Source organism: Dama dama, chromosome 23 (assembly GCF_033118175.1).
Source record: "Dama dama isolate Ldn47 chromosome 23, ASM3311817v1, whole genome shotgun sequence".
NCBI classification, from domain to species: domain Eukaryota; kingdom Metazoa; phylum Chordata; class Mammalia; order Artiodactyla; family Cervidae; genus Dama; species Dama dama.
In genome coordinates this window covers 38,575,754-38,590,798 of record NC_083703.1, presented here as the reverse complement: position 1 = coordinate 38,590,798, position 15,045 = coordinate 38,575,754, and the positions used below count along the sequence as shown (strand labels likewise).

General features: G+C 49.4%; 1 protein-coding gene across 2 annotated transcripts in view; it reads right to left on the bottom strand.

Annotated features, from left to right (window-relative positions):
* Positions 1-13,494: 13,494 nt before the first annotated feature.
* Positions 13,495-15,045, bottom strand: part of BANF2 (BANF family member 2) — a 38,865-nt gene continuing 37,314 nt past the window's right edge. For both annotated transcript variants that reach the window (XM_061125852.1, XM_061125851.1), the window contains exon 3: positions 13,495-13,641. In XM_061125852.1, the coding sequence (XP_060981835.1) occupies positions 13,495-13,641 (147 nt within the window). The remainder of the gene's footprint in view (positions 13,642-15,045) is intronic.

The window sequence follows — 15,045 nt, the reverse complement described above, 5'->3', positions numbered from 1 at the left end:
TCACGCATGGAGTCTGTGTCTGTCCTTGTCAGCCTTGTGTGCTATCCCCATACCCAAGGCCAGAAGCCATCTTTAATTCGGGATCCCAGACGTGCAAGTTCAAGACCCCCAAGAGAGCTTAGTCCTCCCTATCAAATCTGGGCCCTGGCCCCCAGGCTGTTAGAGGTATGGATTCTTCAGTAGGAAACTGGGAATGTTCATTCAGGGTCCACTTTACCCCTCAGGTGGCCCTGCAGGTAGACCCAAGCTCCGGCCTCACCCAGTCTGCAGCGTGTCGCTTTATGCTTGATCATGGGCTGCCTGGGCCTCCCTCCCAGGGCTGGACAGGACGTGGTCATGGGCTTCAGCCTCCCTCCCTGAGCACCACGGCCCTGCCTATGGCAGGACTGGGGGAGCCCACCCCCCTCCCTCCACTCCAGGCATCCCGTGCTGCCCTGGTGGAAGGCCTTTCACCTCCATCCAGCTCTCTGCCCCGGGGGCCTTATGTTTGCCTCTGCACCTGAAATCCTGGCTGCTTCTATCAGCTTTGCAGTTGTAGCCCCCTCTTCTGAATGCTCGCCAGCCTCTGTCCTTTCTTGTGCCCACCCGTGTACGCTCTGTGGAGGAGCCAGCGAAGGTCCAGGGCCTGGCCTTGGCGGCCCCAGTTTAGCTTCATGCACCATCAGACGGTGTACGTGTTAAGAAGTCCTGCCGCTGGACCTTGAGGCAAGGATTCACGGGCAAGTCGTTTATTTGGGAGGGGGCCAGGAGATGTTGATAAGGGTTGGGGGGTGGGTCAGAAGGGAAGGGGAGGAGCTGGTACTGGTGTGTCATGGAGCCAGTTACCTGTGCGGGGATGCAGTGCACACTCCTCAGGATGACGCCCCACTTCCTGAGAGAGGAGAATGGGTTTGTGCCCATGGGCCATTGGCTGAGGTGCTGGGGCTAATTCCCAGGGCCCTTCCAGCCTGACCTGTTCACGGGCATCACCTTTGAGTGAAGAAAGGCAGATACTACAAAGGGAGGTGGTAACAGCAAGTGAGTCTGGGTGGGTCAGACTCAGCCCCTTCCAAATAGATCCATCCACCTATCCATTCATCTACTCATCTGTTCATTCACCAATCTGGTCATCCATCCACCCATCCGTTCATCCACCCACCTGTTCATCCATCCACCCATCCATTCATTCACCCACCTGTTCATCCATCCACCCATCTCTCCACCCACCCACCTGTTCATCCATCCACCCATCTGTTCATCCATCCACCCATCTGTTTATCCACCCACCTGCTCATCCATCCATCATGTGTTGTCAGGTGTATGCTTGAGCTGGACCAGGTGTTGGTGGTCAGGGCTGCCTCTTGGGCTTTGTGTGGCAGGAGATGGAGACACTTCAACCCCAGGAGAGTCCGAAGGGAGAATGTGAGAACTTGGGGATGGGGGCTAGGGTGAGGGGGCAGTCACAGAGTGTGGAAGGTACCCTGGGAGGCACTGTTCCCAGGGATGAGAGGGAGCCAGGAGCCCTGCTTGGGGAATCCCAGGTGGGCTTTGTTGGGGAGAGAGAGGTGGGGGAGGGGGAGAGGGCCATGGCGAGAGGCGAGGCCATGTGGTCAGGCCTGGAAGGCCCTGGAAACCATGGCAAGGAGATGAAGCCAAGACACTGAAGAGATTCACCCCCAGGAATGGCTGCCCAGATTCCTGTTCAGGAAAGACAACCCATCACCCTTGTACCCCACCCCCTCCCCTGCAGAACCCATTTCAGGTCTCTAAGTAGGTCATAAACGCGTGTGTGTGTGCGTGCGTGTGTGTGTGTGTGCGCGCGTGTGTGTATTTTTTATAGTGCATACGTTATAAAATATACAAAGTGAAGTTTCTTGCTCACCTGGACCCTCCACGTCCAACCTCTCCCACCAGCAGCCTCTGACTTTATCTTCCAGAGGTGTTTCACACAGCTATGAGCAATATTTCCTTTTCTCACAAGCAGTCTTTGGCCTGCTCCTCTTCCACTTAACAATACAGCATCGTGGAGGTACTTCCAGCTCAGAGCGTGGCACTCACCCTATGAGAGGCCTCGAATATTCCATGAGATGAGAGAGCACAAGAATTAACCCTCTGATGCCCCCGACACGAGGTCAGCTCCAGCTATTGCTGGCTACCAGCAACAGCACCCTATGTGTGTGGACTCTGTTCTGAAGGAGAGGGAGAGAAAACCACCCAGATGGCTTCAGAATTCTTGTCTAACAAATATTTATTGGTGCATATTTTAAGTGCCAGGCCTGTTGTCAAGCTCTACGAAGCCCCTGCCCTTGGAGCCAGCCTCACGATGAATCTCACCGCCCTGCTGTTTCTCTCAGAGAGGGTGGGTGTCCACAGAGCAGGCAAAGCGCTTTGAACCACAGCCTTGGCGCTTGGCTGGATCCTACCAGGCTGCTTGACCACAGGCTCAAGAGCAACTGACAAACATGCATCTGGGCAGTGGAGACCTATGAGTGTGTTGAGATATTTTTAGAAGGAGCCCCTCAGTGCTCCAGGCTGGAAAGCAAATAACCACTTGCACGGCCTTTACAGTAAGCATAGAAAAGACTGGAACTGCAGAACTCTGTGAAGGCTGTGCTGGAGGTTTCTCTGAAATGACAGGCTCTTTCTCCAAAATGCAGAGGCCTCTGGGAGGTCCGTGGCTCTTGCATCAGGACTGAGTCCCAGCCAGCTCCAGAGGAATCCACCCAGCAGGGCAGAGGGCTTCACTGGGAGGAGTGGGCTGAGGGTTGGATTGAAATGCAGGAGCAGACAGGGCTGTTGCCAGCAGAGGATTGGGAGGTGACTCCTGGAAGCACGAATGGGGAGTGGGGGTGGTGGGGGAGAATGGGAAGATGCTGATCAGAGTGTAAACCAGGCTGCTGAGGCCCAGGGAGCTGACGAGTGTGGAGCATCCTTTAGAGTCACCACTGAGGGCAAGGATTCTGGGGCTTTATTCCTCCAGCATCCTTGTCACTGGTCGACGTCTCCTGGGGAGGGAGTGGGGTTGAGTTCCAGCCTGTGATGCCGGAGGCTGCAGAGAGAAGCTGCTGGATTGGCCTCCAGGGGATTTTTATTCAAAACCTCCTAATTGATAAGTGTTGGCAAATGACCCCCACATTTTCTAAATGAAACAAGAGCCAAACAAAACAAGCTGAGCCCCTGGGATGCAGAGTTCAGACCTCCAGATTGCTGGATGGCGGGCAAGACGCTACTGCCCTCCTTCCAGGTGGTGAGACCTCCCAGCGCCTGGGATCTGTAGAACCAGAGAGCCCTGAGCAGTGAGTGGTTCCTTTGGCTCCATCCACACTTAAAAATTCTGAACGGATCCATCTGACCTGGATCAATATACTTAAAACTTAGGGGACTGGAATAAAACTGGAGCACCAGGAGCCTGCTAATCCTGAAGCCAGCTCCCAAGACTTCTCAGGTACATAAACAAATGAATTTGTTGTACTGCTGTTCAACCCAATTGGAATTGGATTTCTGTCCCTATCTCAAATAGTCCTGGGGATACCCTGCCTTGACACCCCCAGAGAACCCAACCGATACGTAGACAGTCTTTACCCCCACTCGGTGAGTAATAAAAGTGACTCATTTCCAATTAGCCTGCTGAACAGATGATCGGCTGATTTTGACGGGTCTCTATGGGGAGCACACATGTGGCTGGGTTTTCAGATATTTTTAGGGGTGGTGGAGGCTTGCCGTGCCCCATGCTGGGAGGCATGAATCCAATGACCATCAATGGTTGCCCAAAAGTGCCAGGTAGCTGAACCCAGGTTGCCTATGCCTCTAGGCTGGTGGCTTTCATGCGAGCTCTTGTCTGGAGCTGGTAGATATTAGGGGTGGGTCTGCTGTCCACTGTCCTGTTGAATTGATTGCCTTGTTTATTTTCACGTTTGATTTTCATCTGTCAATGAGCCAGAGACAGGGGTGGACTGCCAGCACCCAGCAGAGCGTCTGGCCAATAAGAGGTTCTCAAGACACACGTGACCTGTGTCACGGGAGCTGCTCCGACCCGCTGGCTTCTGGAGGGGCTGTGTATTCATGGGGGGCTGAGCTGACCTGGCTGAAGAGTACCATTGTCCTTGTCACAGCCCTGCAGGCAGGTGACAGCAATCCTGTCTCAGCTCTGCTTCAGAGGGCTCAGGTTCTCCGTGGAGAAGTGGGCCCACCTCCCTGCCCCTGGCATCCACTGGACTGGACTGGGATCCTGGGGGCAAGAAGGGAGTCACGATCCAGGTGACTGGCCCGGCTGAGCCACTCTGGGATGGGACAGGTGGGAGCAGCTTTGGGGTCTCTCCCCTCTCCTGGGGGGCGTTCAGGAGCCTAGGTGTACCTCTCTGCTCCCACACCACCTCACTCACTGCTCATCAGATCCAAGAGGACAGTTGGGAGGGGAGACGGCTGCCTGCTGCTCCTGACTCATTTAAATGTAACAGACACATAGATATGTGCACAGGTGTTTAAAAGTACAATTTGATGCATTTTCACAAACAGGGCAGCCCAGCTCAAGAGCCACGACCACACCTGCTCCAGAGCCCTGCACCGCCTGCAGCCCGTCCCCGCGAGGCAGCCCCTGTTGGTGGATGGCAGTGCCCCATGGGCACGGAATCACCCAGCACACGCTCTGTGCCTGGCCTCTTTTGTTCAGCATGACGGTCTGTGTATATAGTCACAGTTATTCATTCTCATTGCTGTAGGATATTCCATTGGATGGCATTTATTCATCCATTTATTTACTTGGCTGGAGAATCCCACGGACAGAGGAGCCTGACCAGCTACAGTCTGCGGAGTTGAAAAGAGTTGGACACGACTGACCTGTTACTTCTTTTTATTTGTTACGGTTATTATTGATGATTATTTATTTTTGCCTTTTTTTTTTTTTTTTTTTAAAAACATTTTACCATTTTACCTGGAGAAGGAAATGGCAACCCACTCCAGTATTCTTGCCTGGAGAATCCCATGGACGAGGAGCCTGGTGGGCTACAGTCCATGGGGTTGCAAAGAGCTGGACACGACGAGCAACAAAACACACCGTTTTACCACTGATGGACATCTGGGTGGTTTCCAGTGTGGGGGTTGTGATTCATGCTTTTCCCTTCAACGTGCATCTGGGAGGGGACTGTGGGGCCTTGGGGTGAGGGGTAAAGGAGTAGGTCAGCCTCCATGAATTCAAAGAACAGGGCTTGTTTACTTGGCGGAGCGGCAGTATACAGTTTTCTGAGGCATTAAACCTCAGTAGGGTGCAAGGTGCCCTACTTGGCTGGGAAATAGTCTCATTTTCATTTTAAAGAAAGCTGTTGCCTCCCTTGACGCCTTGACCTCCACAGAAACTGCCAGAGCCCCTTCCAACTGAGCCCTGGGCAGCAGCACCTGCAGGGCTTGGGTGGGGAGAGACAGAGAAAAGCAGCTGTAGAGCAAAAAGGAATGAAACCTGGAACCTGGGGACAGTGAAGTGAAACCGAACAGCTCTGGGGGAAAATCTATAGCTTCAAATGGGTGACGATTGTGTTTTTCTACCAAACTGTTGTGAAACGTGCCTTCAATTTGAAAGATTCACAGGACTCAAGTCAGAATGACTCCAGGGAAGTGAAATGAATGCTGTCCCTGGGTGGATTTCAAAGGTGGCAGGAGGCTTGGCGGGAGGAGGGCAGTCTCAGGAGGTGTGGGGTGGTGAACTGGGAACTTCTAGCCACCTGTCCAGGGCCATGCTTCTTCAACAGCCGGCCTCCCAGCCTGGCAGGCCTCATGGAGTGGGGGAGAGGGAAGGGACTGTGGAGTTCTTCTCTGGGCCACAATGATTGGACCCCTCCTCTCCTCTCACTCAGCCTCACTTGGTGGGGAACATTACCCCAAGGCCAGGCTCTTTGCTGAGAGGGACCTTGACAAGAAGGCAAGGCCAGGGCTGCAGCCGCTGAGAAGCAAGGAGCACTTGCCTTGAGCTCCACTTTGAAGGGGCACCTAGAACCTCAGGAGTCTGGATAAACAACATTTTAACATGATTTTTTAAAAATTCAAAAGTAACACAAAAAATCCACGATGAACAAAAAGCTGTAACTTTAAATGAAGATTTCCCTGGATGGGTGCTCTGGAATCTTGGGGTTTAGAGAGAGATAGGGAGTTTGAAATTATTTGTGGGGATCCTGAAATGCCAGCACGAGAGGTACATTATGCCTGTCCCAAGGTCCCAGCCTCTCAAGAAATGTTTACGTTACTGTGTCTCACAATGAAATGTTTTACAGTGTCTGGGAAAGCTAAATACACATATACCCTGTGAGTCAGTAATTCCACTCTGGGCATAAGCCCAAGACAAATGAAAACAAAAGACAGGTACAAGAGTATTCTCTGCAGCACTATTTGTCAATAAACAAGCTAGTCCAGTTGAGTAACGGAATAGTACATAGTCAAGAAAAGGAAAGAATTGTGCCTTCACTAGCATGCATGAATCCTGCAAACAAACATGGGAAGAGCCAGGCACAGAAGTGTACACACTGCAGGCTCCCATTGCGTCAAGTTCAAGAGCAAGCTAAACAGTCTCTACTGCTAGATGTCAGGATAGCCTGTGGAAGATGGACCTGTCTGAAGGGGCTTGAAGGGCCTCCTGGCTGCCAGTAGAAACCTGTTCTCCACCTGGGCTGTATTCCATTCCCTAAAACTCACCAAGCTGCCTATTTATAATTTGTGTGTCTTTCTGTGTATATATTACACACTTCAATGGGGAATACTAAACAATCATGTTCCACAACTCAATCACTCATCCTATTTACTAGACTTTGCTCTAAATAACTTTCTTTTCCCCAAAATTCAAATGGACCTTCAGAAGATGCAGATTTGATCCACTGGGAATATTTAAGAGTATATCTTGAGGGTTAGTCATTCTGAAGGCCGAATTCCAGAAATGTTTCCAGCAAGGACCAAGTGGCCCCCTCCACAGTGGCTGGGTCCTGGAGCTGGGCTGGGGGGGTCTGGGTGGGCAGTGGATTTATGGGGCAGATCAGGAGGGAAGCCCTTTGGCCCACCTGGTGGGCCAGCCTGCTGGCGGGGGTGACCTGGGGGCAACTTGTGGGGTTGGGGCCATTTCTGAATGTGCTTCCTTGGCTCAGGACCAACCCTGAGACCATAAATGATGGAGCGTCAGGCATCCACTGACTCATGGGTCCTTTAAAAACATCGCCATGTGGATTTGGGGATTTTGATCCGCTGGCTGCCCTGGAAGCCCCTGGGAGCCTGGCCGGAAGTGGCCCACAATGGGAGGCCTTTGAGGAATTCCCTGCTGCTTTGCCAATCTGGCTGAGGGGGAGTCCCAGCTTACTGTGGGTGCTTCCTCTCCCCCCCTTAACAAGCTGTGTGTACCAGGAAGCCGCCTGCTCTGCAGAGACTGGGGGCTCCCATCTGTGTCTGGGCTGGAGCTGCTCTCTGGAGGCTGGTGAGGACACCAGGCCCTGACAAGTGGCTCCAAGGCCAGGGGGCTGTGTGGTCACTGGTGCGCTCTGTTCTGTGTGGGCCCCGGGAAGGTTTGGGCTCCTTCCAGTAACATGCCTTAGTGCTCTCTAGTCACCAGGGCGTATCTGTCAGGGGCCGCCTCCTCCAGGTTTCACTACAGGGCAGAATCCACAGTCCTCAAGGCAGCGGCCAGGCCAGTTGGCTCCAGAGCTGAGTCAAGAAAGAACATTGACTAGGACTTGATGGAAGACAGAGCCTCTAGAGGAGGAGGCCCCTGATTTAATAGGGAGGGCCCTCCTTGCTGGCCGCCAACTCAACTCCACACTTATTTATTGAACCCCTCCCCATGCCAGACACTGAGCCAGGCCCAAATTGTTCATTTTAGGGGGCTGAAACAATAAACAAGATAAGCACATTATGCAGTATATTAGATGGTGGTAAGTGCTATGGAGAAAAAGAAAATTAAGCTGGGGGAGGAGACAGGGCTGCTGGGGGTGACGTTTTAAACAGGAGGAACTTGCACAGAAGTGTCTCTTAAGCAGAGCCTTGAAGGGTACCAGTGAGCCTTGAGGGGCTGGGGAAGGGCTCTGGGCACAGGGGACAGATGTGCAGAGGCCACCAGCCCCACTCCCAGCAAGTGGGTGTGACCAACAGGGAGGCCAGGCTGGCTGGGGCGGGGGTGGGGGGCAGACACAGAAGGGATTAGGCAGGGGACAGACCAGACTGCAGGGCTTCCTGGGCCACGATAAGGAATTCAGTTTTACTCATGGAGTGAGATGTGGTCAGACCAACTCAAAGCCTCATTCAGCAGATTGGGTCGAACTTTCTAGAAAAGCATTTGCAGTAAGAATGAAAAATTTTAAAAATGTCCATTTTTCTACAGTAGATTCTTTTCTCTGCATCTTCCTAAAGGAGAAATAGGAAATGCTGCAAAGATTCATGTTTAAGCCTCCATTCATTCATCCATCCATTCATGCGTTTATTCATTAATCCAATAAATCATTCACCCATTCAATAAAACATGATTACCTGCTCATAGAAACCCTAGAAGTCCAAAACTAGGAACAATTCAATACATTATTGCATATAGATCTGATGAATTGTTATATAACTGCTAAAGACTGTTTTTCAAAGATTAATAATGGGCGAAAAATTTTTTTAATGTATAAATGAAGGAAGCAAGATGTTTCCTGAGGTTTGATGAGATCTCCATTTATTGTTTAAATGGACACACTCACTTGCTGTACCATGATGAGCCTTGAATACCTTATGTTCACTGAAAGAAGCCAGTCAGAAAAGCCTGCAGAGTGTATGATACTATTTTTATGAAATGTCCAGAATAGGCAAATCTATAGAGACAGAAAGTAGATTAGTGGTTACCTAGGGCTGGCTGGGGGGCAGGGAGGGGTGATGGCTAATGGGACTGCTAATGGGAGATCCTTTTGGGGGTGATGAATATATTCTGAAATTGAATACCAGTGGTGGCTGCACAACTCTGGGAATACACCAAAGGCCACTGAATTGTACACTTTGAAAGAGTGAATTTTATGACGTGAGAAATATATTTCAATAAACCTGTTATTAACATAATGGACACCTATTCAAGTGAAGAAAGAGTGGAAAGAAATACAACAAAACACTGGATGGTAGTTTTGGGGGGAGAGTTACAAATTTGGGGAGAATAACTCCCAAGGGGGCTGGGAGTTACTCTTCCTCTAACAGGGAGGCTGCAAGATCACATAATGGGGGTAGAGAAGTACCAGGAGAAGTGAAGAACTGAAGCCAGTAATTTTACCTACAAGGAAGACAAAACTGAATGGAAGGAATTGAATGGCTGATGCAGAGCATCCCTGGTGTTTATGGGGAAGATTTGGGGGGACAGGGTTCATCCAGATGTCCCACGAATGATATCACACAGGGAACATCTACTCAAGTCTACTGGGCTAGGTCCTTCTGTAGAGGCTCCTCCGGCCTGGGGCTCATCTCCTCTAGGCTTCTCAGCTCCCAACCTTCCTACAGGATCCTGGACACCAACCTGGTGAAAGGGATGAATTTCCTCAGTGTCGGAGGAGAGTGGGAGGGAGTGAGGGGTTAACTATTTCCTTCTTCCTTCCCTGGAGCCAACCAGCTCCCATTCCGGGCAGGGAGGTGACTTCTAAACACTGACTATTTCAGCAGAGGCTTGATCTCAGGGTTGGCTGTGCAGGTGGCAACAGGGACAGACTCTGGGCGGTCAGAACCTGGGCTCCCAGGAGATGTAGCTGTTTAAGTGTTTGGGCCAACCCGTTGGCTTTCTTGGAATCCTCCTCAACCTCTCCTTGAGGTGAACTAGAGAAGCAGAGTTAGAAGGAGTTACCCAGACCCCAATAGAAAGATCCCAACCATGTTATGAATTTAGGAAACATAACACTCGGGAGGCATCCAGAGAAACAATAATGAGTTTCACTGAATGAGGGTGGTCTTGGTTGTTACTGTCACCAAATAGTTCTGCTTCTTCTGAATGCAGAAGAATTCCTGCCCCTTGGAGTTAGGGATGATGTGACTTGCTTTGACCAACAAAATGTGAGCATCCATGGAATGTACCACTTTGGGCAGAGACTTTGAAATACAGGTAGTGATTCACCAGATCTCCATTCCATGGCCATGGTCCTCACAGGAGCAGGAGTTCCTATGTACCTGAGTCTCAGAGCGGCTACCGTGTTCAGAGCTCTCCTGACGCTAGTCCTGTCTGACTCTTTGTGACGCTATGGACTGTAGCCCGCCAGGCTCCTCTGTCCATGGAATTCTCCAGGCAAGAATACTGGAGTGGGTTGCCCTGCCCTCCTCCAGGGGATCTTCCCAACCCAGGGATTGAACCCTTGTCTCTTATGTCTCTTGCATTGACAAATGAGTTCTTTACCACTAGCACCACCTGCAAAGCCCACAGCATACTGTGACCCTTTCCAGTTAAGGTGGATTAATTCTGTCCACCTCAACCAACAAAGAAATGTATCAAAATAAAGAATTTGAGAATGACAAGGCTATGCTTTTTTAAATGATGATACTAACAAAGATTGATGATAAGCTCTTAAATATAAAACTAAGACTAAATAATTATAGGGGTTATGCTTATAGGGAAGAACGTATATGCATTCTAAACCTTGAGAAATTAAAAGGACCTGGAGACTGTCATAAAGAGTGAAGTCAGAAAGAGAAAAACAAATATCTAAACACATAAATGTGAAACCTAGAAAATGGTACAGATGAACCTATTTGCCAAGCAGAAATAGATGTAGACATAGAGAACAAACCCAGACACCAAGGGGAGAAAGGGAGGTGCAATGAGTTGGGAGACTAGGATTGACACAAATATACATCAATGTATAAAATAGAACCAGAGCCTACTGTGTAACACAGGGAAGTCTGCTCAGTGCTCTCTGGTGACCTGATGGAAAGGAAATTCAACAAAGGGAGGATATTTGTAAACATATAGCTGATTTACTTCGGTATACAATAGAAACTAACACATTGTATTGTAAAGTAACTATACCACAATTAAAAAAATTTTTTTTAAAGCAAGAATAAAACCAATTTAAAAATGAGAGAGAAGAAGTGAGAGTGTTGATTTCCTTTTTCCTTTTCCCCCCAACCCAGTGGGAATTTATACTGTCTAATATTGAAAAACAGAGTTTAAAATAAACCTAAGGATGCTAACCTCTCTCTTACTGTTTGCCTCACATTATTCTTTAAACTCAGAAGAAATGAACTTAGAAATGACTATATCTAGTGATAAAGAAGAAATTCAGTGAAGTTCAGCAATTTTTTCAGCTCTGTTCCACCTTTTTTCTTCTGTTAAAATTAAGTCTTAACACGGTTGTCTTAGTTTGGGTTCTTCTGGAAGCAGACTCAAATAAATCTGAGTATTTCAGTGTGTGTGTGTATGTGTGTGTGTGTGTCGGGGTGGAGGGGGAGTTTCAGGAAACCCTGGCAGAGGATTGGAAAAGCAGGATATGGGCATGGGGGAGGAAGTGGGGCTAGGTGTTAAAGAGAGGGGGCTGCTCTTTGTGGGGAAACTGGCTCCCCCACTGGGGAAATGGGGGAACCACCTCAGCGCTGCCCCACCCACGGGGAGAGGACCTGGGGCGTTCAACTGTCAACTTCCATCAGGACCAAGGGCTCCCCTGGTGTTACCTTCCCAGCATCTCTTCTCTCCCTTGTGCGTGGGCTGACCCACTCCTGCAGCCAGAGACCCCCTCAGGCCAAGAACATTTGGGTGCTTTTAAGGGAAGTTCGGGACTCTACCAGGACAGTGAATGTCCACGGGATATAGCTGGACACCAACAGCAGCTGCCAAGTTTCTTAAGTTGAAGAAACCTGTATCATGGATCCACCCCCACTGAATTATGCCAAGTGAAGGAATCTCAGAAAGCTACGTATTGTGCGATTCCATTTATATGGTTTTCTGGAAAGGTCAAAACTCTGAGGACAGAAAACAGATCCTTGGTTGCCAAGGGCTGGGGAAGGGTGAGGGGTGATTAAAGGGAACTCTCTGGGGGTGGATGAAGATGTGGTGGTCCAGGACAGCACATTTGTCAACGTTCATAGGACTACACACCTGACAAGGACGAGTTAAACCGTATGTAAATTGTATCTCGAAAACCTGTTTGTGATGCTCTTAAAAATGTTTGCATACTAGACATCTGGTCCCATCACTTCATGGCAAATAGATGTGGAAACAGTGGAAACAGTGGCTGACTTTATTTTTGGGGGGGGCTCCAAAATCACTGCAGATGGTGATTGCAGCCATGAAATTAAAAGACGCTTACTCCTTGGAAGGAAAGTTATGACCAACCTAGATAGCATATTAAAAAGCAGAGACATTACTTTGCCAACAAAGGTCCATCTAGTCAAAGCTATGGTTTTTCCAGTAGTCAAGTATGGATGTGAGAGTTGGACTGTGAAGAAAGCTGAGCGCCAAAGAATTGATGCTTTTGAACTGTGGTGTTGGAGAAGACTCTTGAGAGTCCCTTGGACTGCAAGGAGATCCAAACAGTTCATCCTAAAGGAGATCAGTCCTGGGTGTTCATTGGATGGACTGATGTTGAAGCTAAAACTCTAATACTTTGGCCACTTGATGCGAAGAGCTGACTCATTTGAAAAGACCCTGATGCTGGGAAAGATTGAGGGCAGGAGGATAAGGGGATGACAGAGGATGAGATGGTTGGATGGCATCACCGACTCAATGGACACGGGTTTGGATATGCTCCGGGAGTTGGTGATGGACTGGGAGGCCTGGCGTGCTGCGGTTCATGGGGTCACAGAGAGTCAGACATGAATGAGTGACTGAACTGAACTATTTACTATTTCAAGAAAAGTTTAATTCTCCCTTGAGGACGTAGGGACTTGGTTCTAAAAACAAATCAAGGCAGAAGTGAGGTTGTGTGAGTGAGAGTTGAGGTCATGAAAGACGGTGGCTTCCTGCCCTCTTATTCCTTCCTGGGTCACCTGCTCTGGGTGACCCTAGAAGCCAGGTCATCAAAGCCTGAGAGAGGCCCCCCTTGGAGAGCAGCCGAGGTCTCAGGCCACCAGCTACATGAGAAGCCATATGGGTTCTCCAGCCCAGGTTAACCTGCTCCCTGGCCTACAGTCTATAATCTCACAGGGGGCCCTGAGATAGACCCACCCAGCCAAGCAACTCTCAGTTCCCCACCCTCAGAACCTGAGTGAGATAAAATGATTGTTCCTGTTAAGTGGCTACATTTTGGGTTCCTTTGATCTGCAGCAGTTGATAACTACTACACTGAGTTAAAATTGAATTCCCATTTTAAAATAAAATTATCCATTCCTGGAGATAAACGTATGCTAAGAGACAGCTGGCATGATATCGGTGTAAGGTGAATGGTTCTGGGTGGAATCTGGAGGTCACTGTGCTTGTGTTTGTCCTCTTTTATTTTCTTGAGCTGCTTTTTATAACAAACCTGTGTCAATAAAGGGGAAAAGAAAAATAACGACTTGGAGTCTAGGGTCGATGCAGAGGCATTGTTTAACAGGAGGCGGCTCATGGCCAGACTGGGTCTACAGGAAGCAGGCGCACCATTCCTTCAGGCAGTTGGAACACTCCCGGGCCTCAAACTCGGTGGCTCCGCAGCAACAGATGAGCCACTTCTGAAACTCGGCTTCCCTCTTGTGCATCAGGAGGAACTGTCCCAACAGGACGTAAGCCTGTGGGGAGGACATAGGAAAGTACTCAGCTATGCTCTCCCTCCCCAAGTGTGAGGACACCCGAGGAAACCAAGTAGCGGACACGGGTCAGATCCAAGGGGCAGTGGCCGTCCCTGAAATCCTGACCTAGGCCATGGGGACTCTATCCTGACCAGAGCCTGGCCCTGGGTGAGAGGTGCCTGCATGCGTACTCAGTCACCTCCGACTCTGTGCGACCCTCTGGACTGTAGCCCGCCAGGCTCCTCTGTCCAAGGGACTCTCCAGGCAAGAATACTGGAGTAGGTTGCCATTTCCTCCTCCAGAGGATCTTTCCGACCCAGGGATCGACCCACGTCTCTTATGTCTCCTGCATTGGCAGGTGGGTTCTTTACCGCTAGAGCCACCTGGGAAGCCCCAGTGAGACCAATGGGGAAATGCAAACTCTTTTTCGTCAATGGGAGGAACATACAAGGTATGGAGCACGCTGAGCCTTGCCCCTCTTCCCCGCTGAAGAGTCTCTGTAAATGGATGAAAAACACACTAGTCAAAGTGCTAGGGTGTTCTCTGTTTTTCTGAGTCCTGGTCCCACATCTTCTCATTCCTCTCACACTGTTTCATCATTGTTCCTACTGAGGGAAAAGGACCACGTGGAGAAAGAGGCAACTGAGATCCACAGCCTGGCCGAGCCACTGAACAGGGAAGGCCGGAGATTTAAGGCCACATCCAGTGCCCAGCTTTCCAGCCTGGAGTGAATGGGAACCAGTGTCCAGGCCTTAAGTCCTGGGCCCTCTCCAGGAAAACCTGCTGGCATCTGGGTATTTCACTTACATAAAACCAAGCAAACTTCATCTGAACTATTAAAGGGATGAATTTTTTTAAAGACATTAAATAAAAGCTGAATTCCAGTTGTAAAATATACCCGAGCACTGGTGTTTGGTTTTTGTTTTGTTTTTTTTTTAGCCTAGATCCAGTTTTTGAAAAGAGACAAAGGCCAGGATTTCATGGTCATTTTATCTGGTACTTTAATCATCTTTTGTAAAAAGTAGTGTAATTGCTTAGAATCATCTCATTTTATTTTATCAGTATCCTCATCTTTTCAAGGGTGATTTTACTGAGTTTGTTTTTTAATTCAATTTTTTAAAAAAAATGAACGTGTACTGAATATTGAGCCTGTTGCTTCAGTAAATGTGGGCAGTGCAAGGTTGGGAAATACTGAGCTTTGTCCCGGAAAAGAGCACTCGATGATAATAGTAAGAGGCCCTTTTGAACTTCATCATCACGCTCCAGACCCCTGACATGGTTTCCTGCATCCCATCCATTCTCCAAATGGACTCACTGAGAACCCAGGAGGTTAGGACTCCTGTCCTCAGCCCCATTTCAGCACAACCCGACTGTCTGCCGCCTGGCCTGGTGCCTCTGCCATCT